The sequence below is a fragment of the Motacilla alba genome, chromosome 7 (assembly GCF_015832195.1).
Source record: "Motacilla alba alba isolate MOTALB_02 chromosome 7, Motacilla_alba_V1.0_pri, whole genome shotgun sequence".
NCBI classification, from domain to species: domain Eukaryota; kingdom Metazoa; phylum Chordata; class Aves; order Passeriformes; family Motacillidae; genus Motacilla; species Motacilla alba.
The window spans coordinates 15,987,505-16,006,649 of record NC_052022.1 but is presented as its reverse complement, the minus strand read 5'-3'; the positions used below and the strand labels follow the sequence as shown (position 1 = coordinate 16,006,649).

General features: G+C 59.5%; 1 protein-coding gene across 1 annotated transcript in view; it reads right to left on the bottom strand.

Moving 5' to 3' along the window:
- The window catches only part of ASIC4 (acid sensing ion channel subunit family member 4), a 62,605-nt gene extending 45,407 nt beyond the window's left edge, over positions 1 to 17,198 (bottom strand). The window contains exon 1 of the mRNA XM_038143672.1: positions 16,516 to 17,198. Within this exon, the coding sequence (XP_037999600.1) occupies positions 16,516 to 17,169 (654 nt within the window). The 5' untranslated portion in view covers positions 17,170 to 17,198. The remainder of the gene's footprint in view (positions 1 to 16,515) is intronic.
- Positions 17,199 to 19,145: the final 1,947 nt, after the last annotated feature.

Genomic DNA, 19,145 nt, shown 5'->3' with positions numbered 1-19,145 from the left:
TGCCCGCAGCTGACAGCTGATGGAGCCCTGCAGGACCTGGCATTTCCTCCCTGGGAAGATGTGTAAATGCTGCAATCCATCACTGTCCCATCTCCTGTGGCAGGCCAGCTGGCCAAGGACGGGGCTCTGGGATGGGTGTGGTGTCTGGCATTACCAGCTGGAGACAGTGGGACTCCCAGGAGAGAGGGAGAGAATGATGCATGCTGAATGATGTGTTTGGGTGCTGTGTGCGACCACACCGTACCATTTGGATCCACAGCTGACATCAGGCTCACCCTGCTGGGCAGGGGCAGAGCCCAGAGCAGCATTTTGGCAGATCATCACCTCCAGAATCCCAAAATCCCCTCAGCAAGATGCTTCTCCAGCTTGGCACCCGGTCCCTCCCGCTGCAGGATGTGCTGGTGGCCAGTGCTGGGCTGCCCTGCTTTCCCCTGCCAGCAGCACAGCCATCCCACACACTGCACACAGACACAGCACGGCACGCACACTGCACCCCCTCCTCTCACACCCCCAGCCCCTGCAGCTGCTGCGCCCCAAACCCCTGCATCTCCTCCTACTACTGCTTGGGAAGGTAAAAGAAAATATTAATGATTATTAGGAAGAGCTAAAGCAGAATTGCAAATGTTATTTCTCTGGTAGATGGATGATAGCAGGATGGATGATAGATAGCTGGATGGATGGATCTCTTTCCCTCCAAGCTGTAACCCCCTTCCAATCGCTCCCTCCGGAGCGCTGCTGTCACCTTGTCTCTGCTCAGAAGGGCTTTTACTGGCTCACTGGGGGATGCACGAGAACAGGTTATTAATACATGGAGAGGGGGATGGAATCCATTTGACTTGAAAATAGCTGAGAAACTGAACGGCACTTCTAAAATCTGCTTTTAATCAGAAGGAAAAGAAGAGAAGTTTGAACAATTAGGGAGTAATGAAGAGCTTTGGAAAAAAAAAAAAGCTCTCTGAAGATTAGCTAAGATTTTTACAGCACTTCAAGCATTTAAAGAGCTATGCTGGTATTGAGCAAAACGATGCAAATATTCCCTGTGAAAATCAGAGGTGGTGGGATTGACAGTGAGTGCCAGAGCGTGGATGTCCACAGGCAGGCACAGCACTGGTTTGCTGCAAGCAGCGATGCTGTGCTGTCTGCAGGGCACCCAGGGCAGGCCAGCAGGCGACAGCAGCAGGGCTCACCTGTGCCACTGCCCCTGAGAGGAAATGGGAGCGTGGCCAGGAGGCAGCCCCAGCTTGGCCATGGATAGAGAGCCATGGTGGAGTCTCAAGCAGAAGTGCAGCCACCATGGCAAGGCTGGATCCATCCCAAGCCCTTGGCAAGAGAAGGAGGGTTGATCCCCCTATGGGTTTGGCTTTTGTGGGTCCAAGGATGCCCAGCAGATGGTCATGGGCAGGGACTGCTGACAGCACATCCCTGAAGGAGCGCACATGGAGAAGCTTCCTCAGGTACTCCCCGAGGCTCAGAGAGAGGATGGGCAGCCGTGACAGCGGCATTCCCTGCCCTGAGCCAAGCCCTGGCCTCCGCCAGGCGGGGAAGCCGCCAGGCAGCCCGTCCGTCCCGGCCGAGCTGGCGGCTGCTCCTTCCCAGTACCTGCCAAGGGCCCGTCACCAGGAGGTGAGCGCGGGGGCTGCACAGCCGTGCACAGCAGCAGCTGGGTAATTTTCATGCTAAGTGAAAAGTAAAGTGCACAGACTCTTTATTAGAGCGAGCACGGTGCGGGGAACAATGAAGGCAGTGATGATCGTTAACTTTCTAATCGGAGGAGAAAAGTCCTCAATGCAATTTTTATGGTAATAACATCGACACTAAAGATAATTGCTCCCCGCGTCGCGCTTAGCGCCAGGAAACTGTTTGGGAAAAAAACATTAATTTGCAGGAACTGAGCCAAAGTTTCCTTAAGGCAGCTGTTCCCTGTGCCACCCTGTCCCCAGCCTATGCCGACACTGGCCGCTGGCCGACCCCTAGCCCTTCCAGCTCTGCCCGCGGTGACACCCCTCATCCCTTGTGCCAGCCAGGCTGGGTTTGCATCGTGCCGGGGCTGCCTTTCACAGCGTCGCTTCCCGGGGCTCGGCTCAGCAGGAAATGCTGGAGACGGTGCAGCCCACCTCTGCGGTGGTGGAAGAGGGCCAGAAACATTTTGGGTGATGTGATCGAGCAGCGCTCATGCTGCAGTGAAGGGGACGGGCAGCGCTGCCCCGTGTGCCGGGACCACCGCGAGCAGGGAGGAATGGGAGCTCGCGCTCCCCGGGGAATAATAAACACAGGAGAAATTACAGCCAGGTGACATTTTAACGAGCTGGCGTCCTGTGTGGCATTAATATTCCAGGGGCTGCAATTCCCTCGTGGGTGTTTGAGAGATGAAAAAAAATCCCAGCCCAGTAAAATCAAATAAATAAATCTCTGCCTAAGCGTGGCGTCTCCCCCGCCCCCGGCACGGAGCGGGTGGCACGCGGTGTGATTTCCCCTGTGATCCCCTGCCGCCGAGCAAGCAATCGTCTCATCTTTGAGCGTGGCGGCAGGATGATTTATCCTGGCTCCCGGCGCCCCGGCTGGGGCGAGAGCGCGGGGCCGGGGATGATGCATTGGGCAGGAGCAGAGGTGGCAGCAGGGGGAAGGCAGGAGAGCAGGGTGCGCACACGGGCCACCGCTCAATTCTAAATTAATTTTAATATTTGACAAATCAAATCTACTTAGGTGAGCCATGGGCCATGCAAAGGAGATTTATGAGGGTTTGGGGCTGTCGGTCGCACGTGCAGCCCTTATTCGCCGCTGCCTGGTGGGGTTCCAGCACTCACAGCATCACTAACTCCCCCTCCCCAGGAGCAGGGATGCACACAGTGAAACAGTGTAGCAGTGGCAAGAAAAATGTCCCAGAATCTAAATCCTGGCTCATTAAGCTGGCAAGAGTGACAGACCCTTTGCCTGCCCCAGCTGTAAGCCCACTGGCAGAGCTGGCAGCCGGGGCACAGTCCTGGCTATAGCTGGATGTGGTACCTGATGCCCAGGATGTCCCTGGGAGCCCCAGCTAGAGAAGAGCAGCCAGTTCCAGCCTGCTGGGGATGAAGCTGGAGCAGTTTCCCATGGGTTGGGGGGATTATAGGCCTGTGGAGAGAAGAGCCATGCGGGGAGCAGGTGGTGGTGTGCCGGGTGTGCTGAGCCATTCGCCTGCAGGACCATTTCAGTCCCAGCTACATCAGGCCCACAGATTCATGGGCCCTGGGAGGTGACAGGAAACCTGATAGGTTTTAAGACAGCAACATGCCCTGAATCTGCAAGGTGCCTGAGCAGGCGAGGCAGGGAATCCAAAATGTTTACAGCCTCAAGGGACTGCGGAGCAGTGAAGGCAGGCTGGGCTGCCTGGGATGAGATTTCCATGCTGGGGACAGACTGCTGCCATCCCTAATGTGCTGTTGGAAATCTCTCCCTCAGCATGGGCAACCCTTCAGCAGCTCTGCAGCACTGGTACCTGATGTGAGACCAGGGGAGACTCAGGGAAGCCCGCTGCCCCTGAGCTGAACCCATTCCTGTGGCAAAGCCCCAGCATGGGGGCTCCCCTGGATTGCAGAGGTCTTTCACAGTGGCGCTGGAGAGGGGTCTTTAGTGCCTTCTGCCCCAGAGCCCCTCATACCTGCCTGTGGGTGAGGACCAGCCTGTACTTGTTTCTTCTTGCTGATTACTTGGCACGGTTGGGCAGCCATGCCCCAGCGCTCAGGCAGGGAGACCAGGGCTGCCCTCCACCAGCCCTCTCCTGCAGGATGCTGTTACAGAGATGCAGCACTGGGCTCTGCGCTGCAGACCAGCCCCATGTCTGGCTGCAGCCTCAAGCTGGAGTATCTCAAGGGACCTACAGCATATCCCTGTATTGAGGGACATACAGTGGCCCACAGCCCATGGCAGGGCAGGCAGCCTTTCCATCTCCTCCAGCAGCAAAGAGGCAAGTGGTGCACAAAGCTCAGGCCAGCCCTGAACCCCGGGTGGCTCCATTTCCTGTTCTGCCTGAGCCTCCCCCAACTCCCACTTTAACAATGGCAGAGCCCCCACCTGCCCCAGGTCTGCCAGAGAACAGCCAAGGGCCAGGGCAGGGATGTGAGGTAAAACAGAGACAGCCTGTATGCAGGGATGACATCTACACCTACACCTTGCAAGTCTTACAGTATAAAACAGAGATCACAAAGGTCTCAGAGGACTTTAAGAAATTTCTGCAAGTTGCCTGGGCTAGTTGGGACCAGCTTTAAGAGGTGATGGAAGTAAGAATAAGGCAGTTTCCAGCCCCTGCCTGGCCATGTGCTTGGTCAGGCTCCCAGCTGGGCATGGGTGGCAGCTGCTGCATCCCAGCATATCCCTGCACAGTGGGATGAAGAAGGGTGGATGGAGGACTATGTCTCCGGGGCTGTGAGCTTACAGTGAGCTTCATCCCCACAATGGCCCACAGTTCCTGATGGTCCTCTCCAGCCCACCTCCAGCCCTACGGTTGCCCCATCCACAGCAGAGGCAAGCAGTGCCAGCCCTGGTGATGCACTGCCTGTGGGAAAGCGGGCACTGTGTTACAGCTCCAGCTCTTAGCAGAAGCGTATGTTCCCATAAAATATCTACATTTGGATGCAGAGATTTTCAGGGATCCGAGAACGCTGTGCTGATAATTAAACATCTGCTCTGCATTTGTCTGTCTTCCTGCCATGATGTCGCTCCAGCCCTTATTCTTCCCTCGCTGTCCTCTGGCAATCAGTCTGGACAGCATTCCCTGCTCAGTGCTCCGTCCTGGCCCTGAGCCACAGCATCCTGGGCCATGGGTGCTGGAAAAGAGATGGCAGCTCTGGGCACCCTCGAAGCAAACAGCAACTTCACTGCCAGCACCCACAGTCTTTGAGAGGCTGCAGAGCCAACAGCCTTCTCTGTGGCTTGCACCAGTCCAAACAGTTTCTCCGAGCCCCGCCGAGCATTGCCAGCCAGTGCTTGTCCATGCACAGTTCCCCTGGGCTGAGCAGGCAGCTGCCACCGCCATGCTGCAACAGGAGAGCATCAAAACAACCTCCAAATTGATCCCAGAGACTCTCCTGCAAGCCCCAGTCATGTCCTGCTAGGAGCGAGCGTCTGCTTTAGTTACTGTCTCCTAGGAGAGCACTGAGGGCTTCAGGCTGTCACAGGAGGAGCAGACCCAAACATGACATCTCCATGGAGCCCAGGCTATGGCAGGCAGGGCCGCAGCACCGCTGAGCAGATGGCACCACGACCTGGATCGATGGGAGCTGCCTGGGTCCCGTGAGGGCTCTACCAGCTCCTACAAGGCTGGGCTGGCGATGGGATGAGCTCGGCAAAGGGCTGGGTTCCTTTCCTAGCTGTGGCAGCCTGACCCCAGCTGTGCCCCTGCCTCTGGCCAAATACCCAGCAGGGCTGAGCTGGGGACGCTGTCCCTGCCCGCACTGCTGGCCCCAGGAGCTGCACCCTGCCTGCCCTGACTGTACTCCCTGCCTGACCACGGTGGCGAGCTGGGGCACCTGCAGCGCTGTGCCACATGGGCACTGCCAGCAGCCACGCCACCACCTCTGCCCTGGCACCCACAGCCCATCGGGGTGCCAGCATCCGTGGGGACAGCACCCTGCTCAGAGTGGGGTTCCAGAGCCGAGGCGGGCACAAGGATGGGGGAGGCTGTGTGCGCTGCAGAGCACCTGGTGCAGCACTCCAGAATGTGCCAGCAACGTGCCCTCCTTCACCAGGGCTGCCCTTCCTGCCATCCCTTGTCCCCTGCCTGCTCCCTGCCCTGCCTCCCGGCCCACACACTGTTTGTCACACTTGTCACCATGGCAAGAGAGAGATTAGCCGTAGACCCTCCGCTCCTGCCCCAAGCCACTGATTCATATTCATGAGACTTCAAAGCATCTCTCCGGCTCTCCTGCACCAAACCTAATCCTCTACTGCAGCACTGTGCCAGCAGCCCCAGCCCTCACTCTCAGCTCCAGGCTGGGAGCTGGCAGCCCCACAGCCCTCCTGCCCTGGCTGGCCATGGCCATGTAGCCACACACCCACCAGCCCACAGTCACGGGGGAATGCTCTGCACCATGGGGTTGCAGTCGAGGGAGCCACAAAAAACAGGGGCTGGGAGCACAGAGACGATGTCTTTTGTGTCCTCACCTGCACCAGCCCATCCCTCCACCCCTCAGGGCTGTCCCTGCAGTACCCTGGCTGGACTGCCAGCCCAGCAGCGTCCCTGCATGGATTGCAGTCACACCTACAGTCCTCTGGAGGGGATGGCTGATACAGGTGCTCCACAGCCCCCTACAAACCTGCCACAATCAGCAACCAGAGGCCTCGGAGGGGCACTGCTGAGGGGCAGCTGGGTATGAGCACAACGTTGCTGGACAGTCTTCCTACACCACCTGTGACAAATCCTGCAGCACGATACCAGCAGAGAGGTGGCAGGGAGCATGCTGGAAGCATTTGGAGGTGCAGGCAGGACCACAGTGAGTACCTACTCCCAGCCTGCCTCAGTAGAGTTGTGGGGCAGAGGATGGGAGGAAAAAGCACCCAGGAGGGCTCTCCCCCAACCCCGCTGCAGTGTGGGTGCAAGCAGGGCTGCGGGGCCACCCTAGGGCTAGCTGGGGGTTACAGGTACAGGTCATCTGCTCCACAGATCAGGCAGCAAACACGGGTCAAACACGGGCAGCCCCACACAGAGAGCCAGTGGTATCATGCCACCTGCAGGTGCTGGCAGCCCCATGCCAGCACTGGTGGCGGTGCTGGGAAGGTTCTGGTTCCGCACGCAGGTCCTGGCTGTGGGCGGGCAGCGGGCGGCAGGTCCCCCACGGAGCCATCTCCTCCAGATGGTGAAGGCCATTAGAGCCGCTCTCATGCGCATGGAGCCATAAAGTTTATGGGGCTCATCATTTAGCTGTAATGGAAATAGTTAAATCTGTCTCTGTTTAAGCAAACTCTGCCCTCGTGGGAGCGCTCGGCGCAGGCAGGCAGAAGCCTCCAGTGGCCGGCGGGTGCCTCCGCTCGCCATCCATCACCCACGCACCTGGGACATCAACCCTGGCACTCCCACCTGGCACCTGGGACATCCCTGCCGTGTCAGGATGGGGATGGGCAGTGATCCCTGCACTACCAGCCCCGGTGCCTCAGTTTCTCCTCAGTGCAGACAATGCTAGAACCAAATTTGGGGCCGCCAGGCAAGATTTGGGACTGCATAAATTCCCTGAGAGCAAGGCTGAGAGGTAATGTGCAGACAGGCAGGCAGAGAGGGCAGGGAGCTGCTAGAAGGATGATGCCTGTCTGCCTCAGGCAGGGCACCTGCAGCTGTGTAGGGGTGAGGTGGATTTGGCCAATGCAGAGCTTCCCAGCAGGGCTTTGGCCCAGCAGCCCCCAGCAGGACCCAGCCTGGAGCCTGCCAGAGCACACTGCATGGGGCAGAAGAGCAGGTGACACACCAAAAGCCACTTTTCGTTCCTCACAGGCACCTGCAGAGCTGGGCAAGGAGATATGATCCCAGCACAGCCCAGGCTGTGAGCCTCGAAGCAAGATCTGGTCAGGGAGAAGGGTGAGAGCAGCCCCTCAGTGTGCCTCACAGCACCCCTCAGCCCTGGCCTGGGGAGGTGGGGCTGGTAATGGTAAGCTGCCAGTGTGTTTATGGAGGGCCAGTTTCCCCCATGGGATGGGTGAGGGTGCTGACCTGGGATTGGGGTAGACCCTGGGGCTGCTGCCACTGCTGGAGCCAGCCATACTTAGCCAAGCTGGTGCTAGGAGCTGCCCCCCCAGCATGCAAAGCATGATTAATTACAGAGTAAGTCATTAATATTCACAGCTAATTAAAGATCCTTATCATGAATAATGGAAATCACTCTCCAAATTATGGGACAAAGATGGAGAAGAGGAAAAAAAGCCCTTTGAGAGGGGTCTACAGAGGGGCAAAACTCTTGGGCAGGGGCATATAGGGTAGGGGTCATACCCTCCTTGTGAGATGGGTGGGTCTGGCAGTGCCCTGGTTGGGATGCAGTGGTGGGCAGAAGCCAAGGCAGTGCGCATTGGAGCTGGCAGAGGATTCAGCCACACTGGAACAGGGCCCAGGAGGCGCCAGGGGGCACCAGGCAACCCTGCCTGTGGGTCTCTAACCTGCCACCCCATCGTGTGCAGGACCCAGTCTTGCCCACTTTGTGCTAGCCCAGTGTTGCACATCTCCTCCTGGAGCAGGGATTCTCCTGATCCTGTGTCATACAGTCTCCAAGCCAGCCGGCCCCAGCAGCCTCCCAGAGTGAAGCTGGAATGGGGCTGCCTGGTTCTTGAGGGGCAGGTGGGAAGGGAGGGCACCAGCACTTTGCCTGAGCTCTTGTTATACAAATGAAAGGTTTTTAGTGGGAAAGTCTCTGGGAGAGTAATACATCTCCCATATTGATCGCAGGCCAGGGACCAAGGCACGGCTTAAACAGTAATTGATTTCTAGCCGCCGAGATGTGTTGGGGAGCATTGATTTAACAGCACTGCAGACACACTGCTACTAATCTGATTAAAGTATTTAGCAGAAATGTTATTCTTTTAAAAAAAACAGAGGGAGGTGACGGCGCTGCCTGGGGCTGAGGCAGGCCTGTGCAGCAGGGACAGCCTAGCACCCTGCCAGCGGGGACCTGGGGACAGCTCTGTGTCTGCGCCCTGGTGGGGTGGCACTGCCTAGGCACACATCGCCAGCCAGTTGTGCTTGCAGCCATTCCTGACGGAGCTGCCAAGGATTCCTGTGAGCCTGGCAGGATGCAGGCAAGGCAGAGCCAAGGATGTGCGCTGGGAGTGTGGACAACACGTGGACGAGCGCCAAGGCAGTGACCCTGCCAGTGCAGCCACCAGCTGAGCTGGGGACAGGGCAGCAGGGGGAGGAAGTAGAGGCAGCCTGCAGAGGTAGCCCTGGGTGGAGGCATGCTTGACTGGTGGAGCAAACATGGGCCACACCAGAGCTGCAGCAGCCAGGAAGGCCCAGAAGCCAAGGTCTAGCAGTGCCTGGGCTTGGAGGAAATGCTGAGCAAGAGGGACCATGCAGGGACCACGTGCCCTGCTGGCCTGCTGGCCATGCAGCACCCCCATGTTCAGCCTTTCCCCACACCGTGCCCTGCCACGGCTGGTCAGGCCATCACCAAGAGCTCTTGCATGCTGTCCCCTCCTCCCCCTGTCCTGCCCCACTGCTGAAGGCTGGGATGGGTGCTGGGCTACTGAGAATGGAACTCCCCCATGCCATTCCCAGCCCTTGTGGAAAGGTACCAAATGAGCAGGTGGAAGGGTTCCTGCCACTCCCCATCACACTCATCAGCCCAGTTAATTAACAGGCGATGTCAAACAAATAAATTATTCCTGCTTCCTATTGATTCTAATTTACTGGCCCCTGGAGAACCCAGGATCGTTTATCCCACCTGTCACCCCTGCACAGCAGCTGCACTAACATCTGCCCTGCTCCCTTCACCTCTCCTGCCCATCTACCTTCAGGGCAGAGCTGGGCACAGCCATGGGGCCCACAGTGCCCTACATCACTGCCTGTTGTACCCCAGAATGCAGCTGAAGCCAGGTCTGCTTCTTCTGCTGGGAATGGCAGATATGCTACTGCCAGCAGCACGGGAGAGAAACTGTCTGCCCATTGTTGTGGCACCCCTGCTTGCCTGGGGTTCAGCATCACCCAGTGGTTCCCTGACTCCTGCCAGCCCTTTCCCCTCCCCAGCAGCACCAGAAAAGGGGAGGGTGCGAGTTGTGGCTACCTGAGCATCCAGGCCCCCAGCCCAGGCCATGCCCACCAAGACAACAGCCGGATTTCCCCGTTGTCCCAGAGAGAGGCCCCTGCTGCCCACGCACCAGCCTTTGATGCCTGTCTCCTCTGCAGGAGGCTGATCAAAGCCAGAGCCCCTCCCAGCTGCCACCCCTATGGATGCTGGATCAATAAATCAATGCCAGCTCAGCTGCTGACTGTACAGGAAGCTGGATTGGGAGATCCTAGTGAGGAACCTCCTGGCATCCACCCCTGCCTGCTTCAGGGCCTCAGCTCATGACTGATGTCACACTGGGCTAGTGATGCACCACACCAATCCAGGCTCTCAGGCAGGACAGGGATGGCTGCCAGCCCTCGGCAGCCAGTCCTGACTCCTGCTGGGGTCTGGGCAGCACCCAGTGACACGTCCTGGTCCTGCCCTGGCCCGGGCACCACTGCCCAGGGCTGCCTGCAGCAGGAGGCTGCAGGAGCCCCTGGCTCACATGCACTGGTGCAGGTGACAGCATATATGCCCTTCTCTGCCACAGGGTCATCAGCTGGCTCAGCTGAGGGATGCTCTGGGCTGTAGCCTGCCAGCACGGAGCAGCCCTGGCCTCACCACAGTTCCCATAAATGACAGGCCATGCCGTACTGGGGCAGCTGGAGCCTGGCCAGGGTCATAGAATGGGGTTGTGGGTGCAGCCTGCCTACCTGCCCACCTGCCTGCCTGTTGATCCAGGCACTGGTGCTTTCCAGATCTGGATGAGCTGGATTTCCTTGGATTGGAGAGATTAAATTGATCCCGGCCAGATGCCAGCAGCAGGCTGCTTGCCACATGCCTATAGTCCCAGCCTTCCTGGAGCATTTGCTGCTTGGATGGGCGTCACCTGGCATCTGGCTTGGGAAGGGACACACAGGGCACTGGACTCCCTATTGGCAACCCTGCCGTGTGTCTGGTGCTGCCTGTTCTTCCACAAGCCCTTGGACATCTCCTCGCAGCTCTTCCCTTGCAGAAAGCGGAGCAGCAAGAGCCCTGCCACTGTGCCAAGGAGAGGGTGAGGAAGTGGAGTGGATGCTGCTGCCAGGCTCTGGTGCCAGTGTGGCCGAGGCCAGGGGGGCGGCAGGTGACTCGCTCACCCTGGGTGATTCATCTCAGGTGGCTGGCAGGAGCAGCCAGAGAGCCAGGGTGGCTTCAGCTGTTTCAGGGTGTCTGCCCAGAGCCAGTCCATCACCCTGGCCTCTAGCCCTTGTCTGAATCCACATGCCTGCTCCCACAAAGGTGCTCCTCATGGATGCAACCGGGCTGTACCAACCCTGGGAGGTGCCAGCCTCCCCACCCCTGACCCACCCGTGGCCCTGCGAGGACCGTGGGGTGCCTGGGGGGCCGGGGGCCGCAGCCCCTCGGCAGCGCCTGTCGGGGGAGCGGCTGGCAGCCCCGCGGCCAGGAGATAAGCTCCCTGCTCATCCTCATCGCATGTGATGGGAGGGAGATTTATGGCTCCAAGCCGCGATTTGTGCGCGGCTCCAACACACCGTATTGATCACTCCTGGTCGCTCCTGCTGCTCCCTCACCTCCCAGCCCCTGCCTGTTAACTCTTGCAGACCTGCGGACCCCCGGGGCCAGGCGCCCTTCTGTGCCGCAGCAGCTGGTGCAGCAAGGAGCACCCGGGTCCAGGCTGCCTGGGATGCCAGGGCCCATCTCCTGGGGGAAAAGCAGTTTTTCCTGGCTGGGGCTCAAAGCAGATCAGGCAGGGGGAGTCTGGCTGGGTTGGCAGCTAGGAGCACCCCTTGGAAAGGAGAAGGGCCAAGGGGGCAGAGAGGTGCTGGAGGAGCCAAGGGGACAAGGATGGCAGTCAGTGATAAGGGAGCAGTGTGGAGGGGATGAGGCATCGTGCCAAGGATTAGTGCTGAGCGTACCGGGACGGCATGCGGTGACAAAGAAACGGTTCCCAGGGGACAGCGTGCGACGGCCATGGGCAGTGCCAAGGGCACACGGACAGCAGTGCGCAGCAAGCGGTCCCAGGGCCAGCAGGGGGGCTGATGCCAAGGGGATGAGGATGGGGGCAGCCGGGGGGGGGACGGGGATGAGGCTGCAGGTGGCTCTGCAGCAGCAGCAGGAAATGATGTGTGAAATGAAGAGTTCCTGCCCAGTGCCCAGAGGGAGCGTGCGGCATACTGAGCAGGGCTGGGGCTGGGGAGGGGGCTGCAGGGGGGCGCACGGCTGAGGGGGTCCCCAGCCTTGTGTAGAGTCAGAGAGGGCTGACAGAGCGGGCTGCTCTGCAGCGCGGGGCTGCGTCCTTCCTGCAGGAGAAGTGGGAAGGGGGCTCTTGGCTTGGGACTGCTGAGGAGCTGCTGTGGGGCTGGAGACTGCGTGGGGCACAGCCTTGCTAGATCAAGCCCTCACTGCTGCCCTGCTGTGACGCCTCAGCCCCATGTACCCGCCACCCCCTCCCTGCTCGCTGGTTTCCCGCTGCTCCACGGAGATAATTAAATCCGCTATTTCGGCAGGTTCCGCATCCCCTGCCAGGCGGATCTGCAATCAGCCTCGAGAGGGCCAGGGGCCACCCACCTGCGCCCCTCCACCCTCACCGCCCCCACACTGGGGCACCTTGGCTGGCCCTGACACCCCTGCCTGCCTCGGATCCCTGTCGGCACCCTTGGGGACAATCCTGGGTGTTGTGGGAGGGGTAACACACTCCTCTCCTGAGTTGGTCATATCTCCTCTCCAGCTCCAGGGTCGCAGTCCCAGCCCTTGAGGTCGCAGCCGCTCTTGAGGGGTGAGTCCTGTCCCCAAGGCCAGCCTGGCTGCAGAGGGACACTTCCAGGGGTGCCACAGATGCTTCCAGACACTTCCAGGGGTGCCACAGACCCTAAGCACGGGCAGGAGCTGCTTCCCACCAGCTGCCCAATGTCTCCAGCTTCCCATTCTTCCCCAGTTCTGATGTTATCATCTTCCCGCAGCACCCGGAGAAGCTTTAAATAATTCACGGAGGTGAGCTGGGGCACAGGTGCTCCCGCAGGCAGCTGGTGCGAGCGGGCAGGCAGCGGCTGGGTGGCAGAGATAGCGATGCTGTCCCCGCCGGCTGCCCAGGGCCTGCTGCCACCTGCCAGCTGGGAAGGAAGAGCTTGGGCTGCTCACGGAGGAGAAGCACTGAGAACGTCATTCTGAGAGAGTTTAGCAGAGTTAGGAGGTGAGCAGGGCTCCCAGGCGGCCCCACACTGTGCTGCCCCCACGGCCAGCCCCACGCCATGCCCCCTGCCTGGCTAGCTGTCCCTTCTGCCTCCCTTCTGCCCCCAATCCACTCTGCAGGATGCCAGATTGATTCCTGAAGTTGGCAGCTCTGGCTGTAAATTCTGATCAATAATTTAAGGGGGTAAAACTATTAATAAAATATTAAACTATCTGCTCTTAGGTGATGCATGAAGGTGGGAGTCAAGCTGAGGCTACCTGGATGACCTGCGCAGCTACCTCCTGGTCCAGCCAAAAACCCCACCACTACCTTTCCAGCGCGGTGGGGAGAGTGGCAAGCTTTGCTGTTACTAATTGTGGGCTGTGCCAAGAGAGGGGAGGGCGGCATCCATCAGAGAGTGCAGTTATTGACGGGCTCCCAGGCTGCTATTACCTGCCAGCCCTGCTATTACACACACCATCGCTCAGAGCGGGGCTGCGGCCACCACGCCCGCCCCTTGGTGCTGCCTTGCACCGTGCTGGCCGGGAAAACCACTGGAGGCAGGTATGATTACACAGACAGTGCCCACCAGGAGTGTTTCAGCTGCAGCTCCACTACCTGTGCTGCTGGCTACACATTGCATTGATGCTGTTCAGAGCTGCCTGAGTTTTCCTCTAGGTCTTCTGTGTCCAGTCCCACAACAAACCAGCCCTGTGTAAATCCCGTGGCACATATCTGCCCCACCCCAGCACCTTCTTCACCTTTTGCAACCAGGTTGGCTCCACACAGCCTGGCTGAGCCACGGAAAGAAGGCAGCCCCTGCCATCCTGGAGTGGGGAGCTGGCCGTCACCAGCAGCAGGTGATCCCTTGGGAGCCACTGTGCTGCATGCTGAGAGCCCACCACAGCCTGACTCATTCTGGGAGGATTATCCCTGATCCCCCACTGCCCAGACCTGGGGAGGACAGCTCCAGGAAGCGAGGAAGTGAAATCAGGGAGATTAACCTTGTTCCCCAGTGGGATGGAAAATGGAGGCACATCTGCTCATCTGGATGGAAGGAACAGCCGCCCTATGGGGCAGCAGATAAAAATAGGCTGACATTTACCTGCCAGCCACAAGCAGGGCAGGTGCAGGGCACCATGACCAGCCTGTGTCCACAGAGGGATGCAGGCATCTGCTTGAGTGCCAGGCACTCGTCACCCTCTGTCCTGCTCAGGCTGCAGACAGCATGAGGCATTCAGCAGTGTGGCTGTGTGACAGCAGGACGGTGTCCTAGGGCAGCACCAGTGATGGGGAGTCCTGCCAAGGCAGGAGTGCCTTCGGGGCACATGGATGCTGGGGCAATGGCACAGCAGGTTGCGTGAAAGGGATTTGGGGTGTTCAGGGCTGCCTGTGCGTGCAGGTGGGCAGCAGGGTAGCTGGCAGTGAGGGGGGAAGCTGTGGCATGGGAAGGGCAGGGAGCTCAGGCTGGGCTGGGGCCTGAGCCTGGAGCCAGTTGGGTACTATTGCTCCCAGAGGGGTGGTGGTGAGAAGAGCAGGCAGAGCTGAGATCCACAGTAGAGGTGCCCAGGCAGATGCTCAAGGATGTCGAAAGAAACCTTTTACCTGGGCATCCTTCCCTACAACCAGCAGGAAGAAATCTTTTCACCTGTCCCAAGCCCTACAGTCTGGGCTGCCAAGAAGGGCTGATGGCACACTCTGCTCTCCTAAGCACCCAGGGGATGCTACAGCAGCTGTTAGCACCTCTGCACTTGCCTGTAGCAGCCTCGTGTTCCCATGCAGAGACCAGAGCTGGCATCCTTCTACAGTGGCTTTAACATTTCCCAGCGGTGCTGGAAGCATTTCCTTGGGATGACACTTGCCTCTTCACAGCCATCTCCAAACAGCAGGGCCCAGCCACCCTGCAGTCCTAGAGGTCAGGATGCCTCCTGCAGAATCGCCAGCTTGGCATCACACCTCTGACAGGGTTTACCTTGCTGTGTGCTCAGAGGCTGAGTGCCTGCCAAGCCAAGGCACTGCACCATCCGGCCCAGCCACGGTGAGTCCAAGCCGAGGCACCAAGAAGCCACTGCATGGGTGGGAAGGGTTAACTGCTGTGAGAGCAGAGCCTCCCCTTCCTCCCCCTGCACTGTGTTTTACAGGCCGCAGCTATTACCAGGAAATGTTCCCATCAGCACCATTGATCCCCTTGTTTACAGCCCAGTAATCCTCCGATGTTGACTCAGGAGCAAAAAGGAAAGAAGGGAAGGGATGGCTCCCACTTGGGCATTGCCTCTGCCCTGCCTGCATCCCACCCAAGCCCGCCTGACGCACGGGGCTGACCCAGCCACACCCGGCTGGGCGCTGGAGGCTCTGCAGACGGTGGGGAGGCTGTGGAGTGTGGCACAGTGGCAGGAGTCCGACTGTGAGAGCAGCCACGGCCCCCGTGGCTCTCACAGGCGGCTGCAGGTCCCCGTCACAGCATTGCCCTCCTGGCACACGGCCGTGTCCCCCGCTAGCTGCCTGACACCTGGTGGAGGGGCCCAGTGTGACGGCCCCGCTTTGTTCTCATTAGGGTGATGAGCAGAGCCCGCTTTGTTCTCATTAGGGTGATGAGCAGAGCCGTCATGCTGGATTAGAGACCCTCCCAACTCACAGCTCTGCGTATGCCAGGCTGGAGCAGCTGCCAGCTGGGAGAGCCAGTGGCAGTGGGCACTCAAGCGCTGCCGGGAGAGGCTGCAGCCCCCAAGGTGCCCAGCAGGCCGTGGGACGGCAGGGCTGGCAGGACTCTCGGGGCGGGCACTGGCCTTGCACAGTCCTGCCCACTACTCCCCCTGCGTGTCAGCTGTCCCCAGTCCAGGAGGGCTCGGAACCCTAGGCCAGGGCTGTAGCTCTCCCTCACCCTTGGCCCGACCAAGATCCCACAAACCTGTGGGATCTGTGCCAGAGCACTTGTGTGGTGTCCATCAGTGCAACTTCCATGAGCTTTTTACTTCTTCTGGCTCTGATAACACCAGGGGCTCAGCCACCTCCCTGTGTCCACATCCCAGGCACATCCCCATGCTGACTAGAAGGGCAGGATTGTGCCTTCCTCTGCTCACTTACACTACTGCCTGGATTCAGCCCTAGTACCTGCTCTGCCAGGAGGGGAAATGCTTTGTTCCCTTTTAAAACCCTCCAGGCCCGGATTTACCTTCCCTCCCTCTGCAAGCCCTCAGGAGGCTGGCTCTCCCCCAGAGCCCGTGGCAGAGGTAAGGAGCCAGGCTTGCCAGGCTGGCTGGTGAAGGCTGCGGGTCACAGCCTGCCTCTGCTGGGGCTGATCCAGTTTGTGCTAATCCTAAGGCTGGGCCCCCAGCCCACCCTTTCTCGGTGCCTCTCAGCCTGGCTTCCTCGCACAAGCACTGCCAGAGCCCCCCAGCCCAGCCCAGGGCACCCAGCTCTGCATGGGGCTCTGCCCCAGCCCCAGCAAACCCAAGGCCTTACAGCCCACCAAAACCGGTGCCTGACATCTTTCCCCTTCCCTGATCCCTGGTCACTGGGGGCTCCTTATCAGCACCACAGCAGTGCACTAGGGTGTGGGTGCCAGCCCAGGGGCCATGCCTAGCCCTCCCTGCCCCCTGGAATGTCCCACCACTGGCCACTCACTGTCTGGAAGTCGCTGCTGTTGCAGTCCTCCTTGGCGAATGTGCAGCGGACAAGCATCTCGCCCAGCTCCAGCTGGTGGCCCGCACGCTCATAAAGCTCCTCCAGGTGGAAGGGACGGCTCTTCTCCTCCTCGCTCATGGCCAGTGTCCCCAGCAGAGCCTCCAGCCTGCTCCTCTCAGGGCTTTCTGGCACTAGGGGCCGGCCAGCACCATCCAGGAGCCCCAGCATCTCCCCTGCCCAGTACAGGTCGTGGCTGGAGAGCTGCGAGAAGCGGGCAGGGTTGAGGTTGCAGATGGTAACGGCGGGGAAGATCTTGTTGTGTTCCGTCTCCTCCTCCAGCTGGGTGCTGTGGGGGTACTGGAAGTACAAGCCCACACACTTGGCGTAGGCATGAATAAGGAGGGCCAGCGAGCCCAGGAAGGCCAGCAGCCACAGCAAGTTGCGGACGGTGTAGCGGCGGTGCCGGAAGATGTGATGGATGCCGTGGAGGGTGGATCGGCTGGCAAACTCTTCCAGGCTGCACGGGGGCTGCCGCGGGGCTGGGACATTGCGTGCTGGGTGCCTGTCAGGGCAGTCCCCCGCGGGAAGGTCTGCAGAGGGCCAGGGGTGACCCCAGGTGCGTGGGGGAGGCTTCTGAGCTTCCTCCAGCCACATGCCGCCGGCCGGCTCTGCCTGTCCCCGCGGAGTCCAAGGTGCCGGACGCGGTTCCGGGGGGGTGACCGTCCCAGCCCCGGGCGGCCGGGCTGTGCGGCGAGTGCTGTGCGGCAGAGCCGGGGCGGGACCGGTGCGGGGTGGTGCCGCCCGCACCCTGCCCCGAGCGGGAAGCTCGCTGAGTGCCGAGATCACAGATGTACTTAGCGATCACCACATCCTGCAGGAACAGGAGCCAGAGGCTGAAACATCCTGGAAAGCTCAGGGCACTCTCACTGCCTGTCCCCCGGGGTTGTGGGCAATTACTTGGAGTCCTGCTCACTTCCACCCTCTCTGTGCACTTAGTGTGGGCTCCCTAGGGAAGGGGAAGACGGGCAAATTCCTCATTTTCCCCTGCCAGGACATGTAGATGCCACCTGGGCAGCACTGCATGGCCCTGGGCTCAAGAGAGATGCCTGGCCAGGCATGTGTTTGGGATCAGTCTGTCTTTGGCGGTGGAGATGTGGGAGAAGCCAAGCTCTGCACCAGCATTGCAGAAGCAGAGCTCTGAAGCACAGCTCGACAGGCTGGCAAAGGAGTCAAGATGTCGGGTGTGACAGCTCCTGTGCCCTTGGACTCAAACACCTCCTCTGGGATCCCCAAAAGCTGAAAGGGCCCAGCCTGCCATGAGCACAGGCAAGAGTGAGGGGTGGCAGAGCACATGGGAGCAATGACACAGGCCTCAGGGGAGTGCCAGGTGCTGGCACGACCTGCATGCCACCTCAGGGATGATGCCAGGCTCTCCAGTATGGTGCTACCTCGAGGCCAGGACATCTGACATGGTGGAGGGGCCAGCACCACTCAGCCTCCCTCACCTTCACAGTGCACAGGAAGATGCAAAATCTTTTGTGAGGCCAGCGTTGAAGCTGAAAGAAACAGTTGCTTGTGAGCGCTGAGAAGGACTTGTGTACTCAAAAGCTTGTGTCCCTTTCTGGACAATCTCAGTTGGTCTAGTAAAAGATGCTGCTTTCTCTTACTGGGCTCCCCACTCATGGACCTGTCTGAGCAGATCCCCCAGCCCCCGGCTGCTGACAGGAAGCAGAGCAGAGGCACGGAGCAGAGCTATGTCTGTGAGGCCTGGGAGGGCACACAAGCTGGGACAGCAGGCTGTGCTCTCCAGCCTCCCAGGAGAGATGGGGGGAAATCAGAGGTAAGGATGCTCAGGCACTGGGAAGAGGTCTTTCCCAGGCCCAGTGGGGCTGGAGGAGAGCAAGAGGACTGGGCTCTCTCCTGCAGATGTTTGGCCCTGCCTGGGCACCCGCAGAGCCTCAGAGTGCAGCAAAAGGCACTGCAGGACTCTGGCAATGTCTGTAGCCACGGGCTGGCGACACTGGCCCTGCCCAGCTGTGCTCCCCTGGCCTGTGCTCCCCAGCACAGCTTTAAATCCATTAGCTTTGCATAATTAGATTTTTCTCAATTACCAGATTATGATAATTAACAGCTCATTTGTAGGAGGCAGTGCCTAATCCCGGCATCATGCCTGGCTGCATGCCAGTCTGGCTCTTGGCTGCTGGTGCTGGGACAGTGGGCAGCAAAGCAAACAGCAGGACAGAGGAGCCTCAGGAATGCTCCCAGGATCCCCCAAAACCTCTCAACCACTGCTGACCTAGACCTCCCCTTCACTTTCTGGCCAGCACAGCCTGCATGGAGGGATTGGTCCCCAAAAACAAGGGGAACGAGAGCCCAGGCAGAAGCAGCATCCTCTGGCAAAGGGAGTCAGCAGGGTTTTAAAAATGGCTCAGTCACCCACATGGCTCCAAAGATGCAAAAAACATCTAGAAAACATCCTGCAATGACTCCTCCTACAAGCAGCCACCAAGGCAAAATGTGGGAGAGGTTAGCATTGTGGGCTGGGCTGGCACGGCTGCAGTCATTAGGAGTCTCATTAATGAACTTTCCTAGTCAATAATGTTGTGATGAAGGACAGGAGAGCAGGGAGG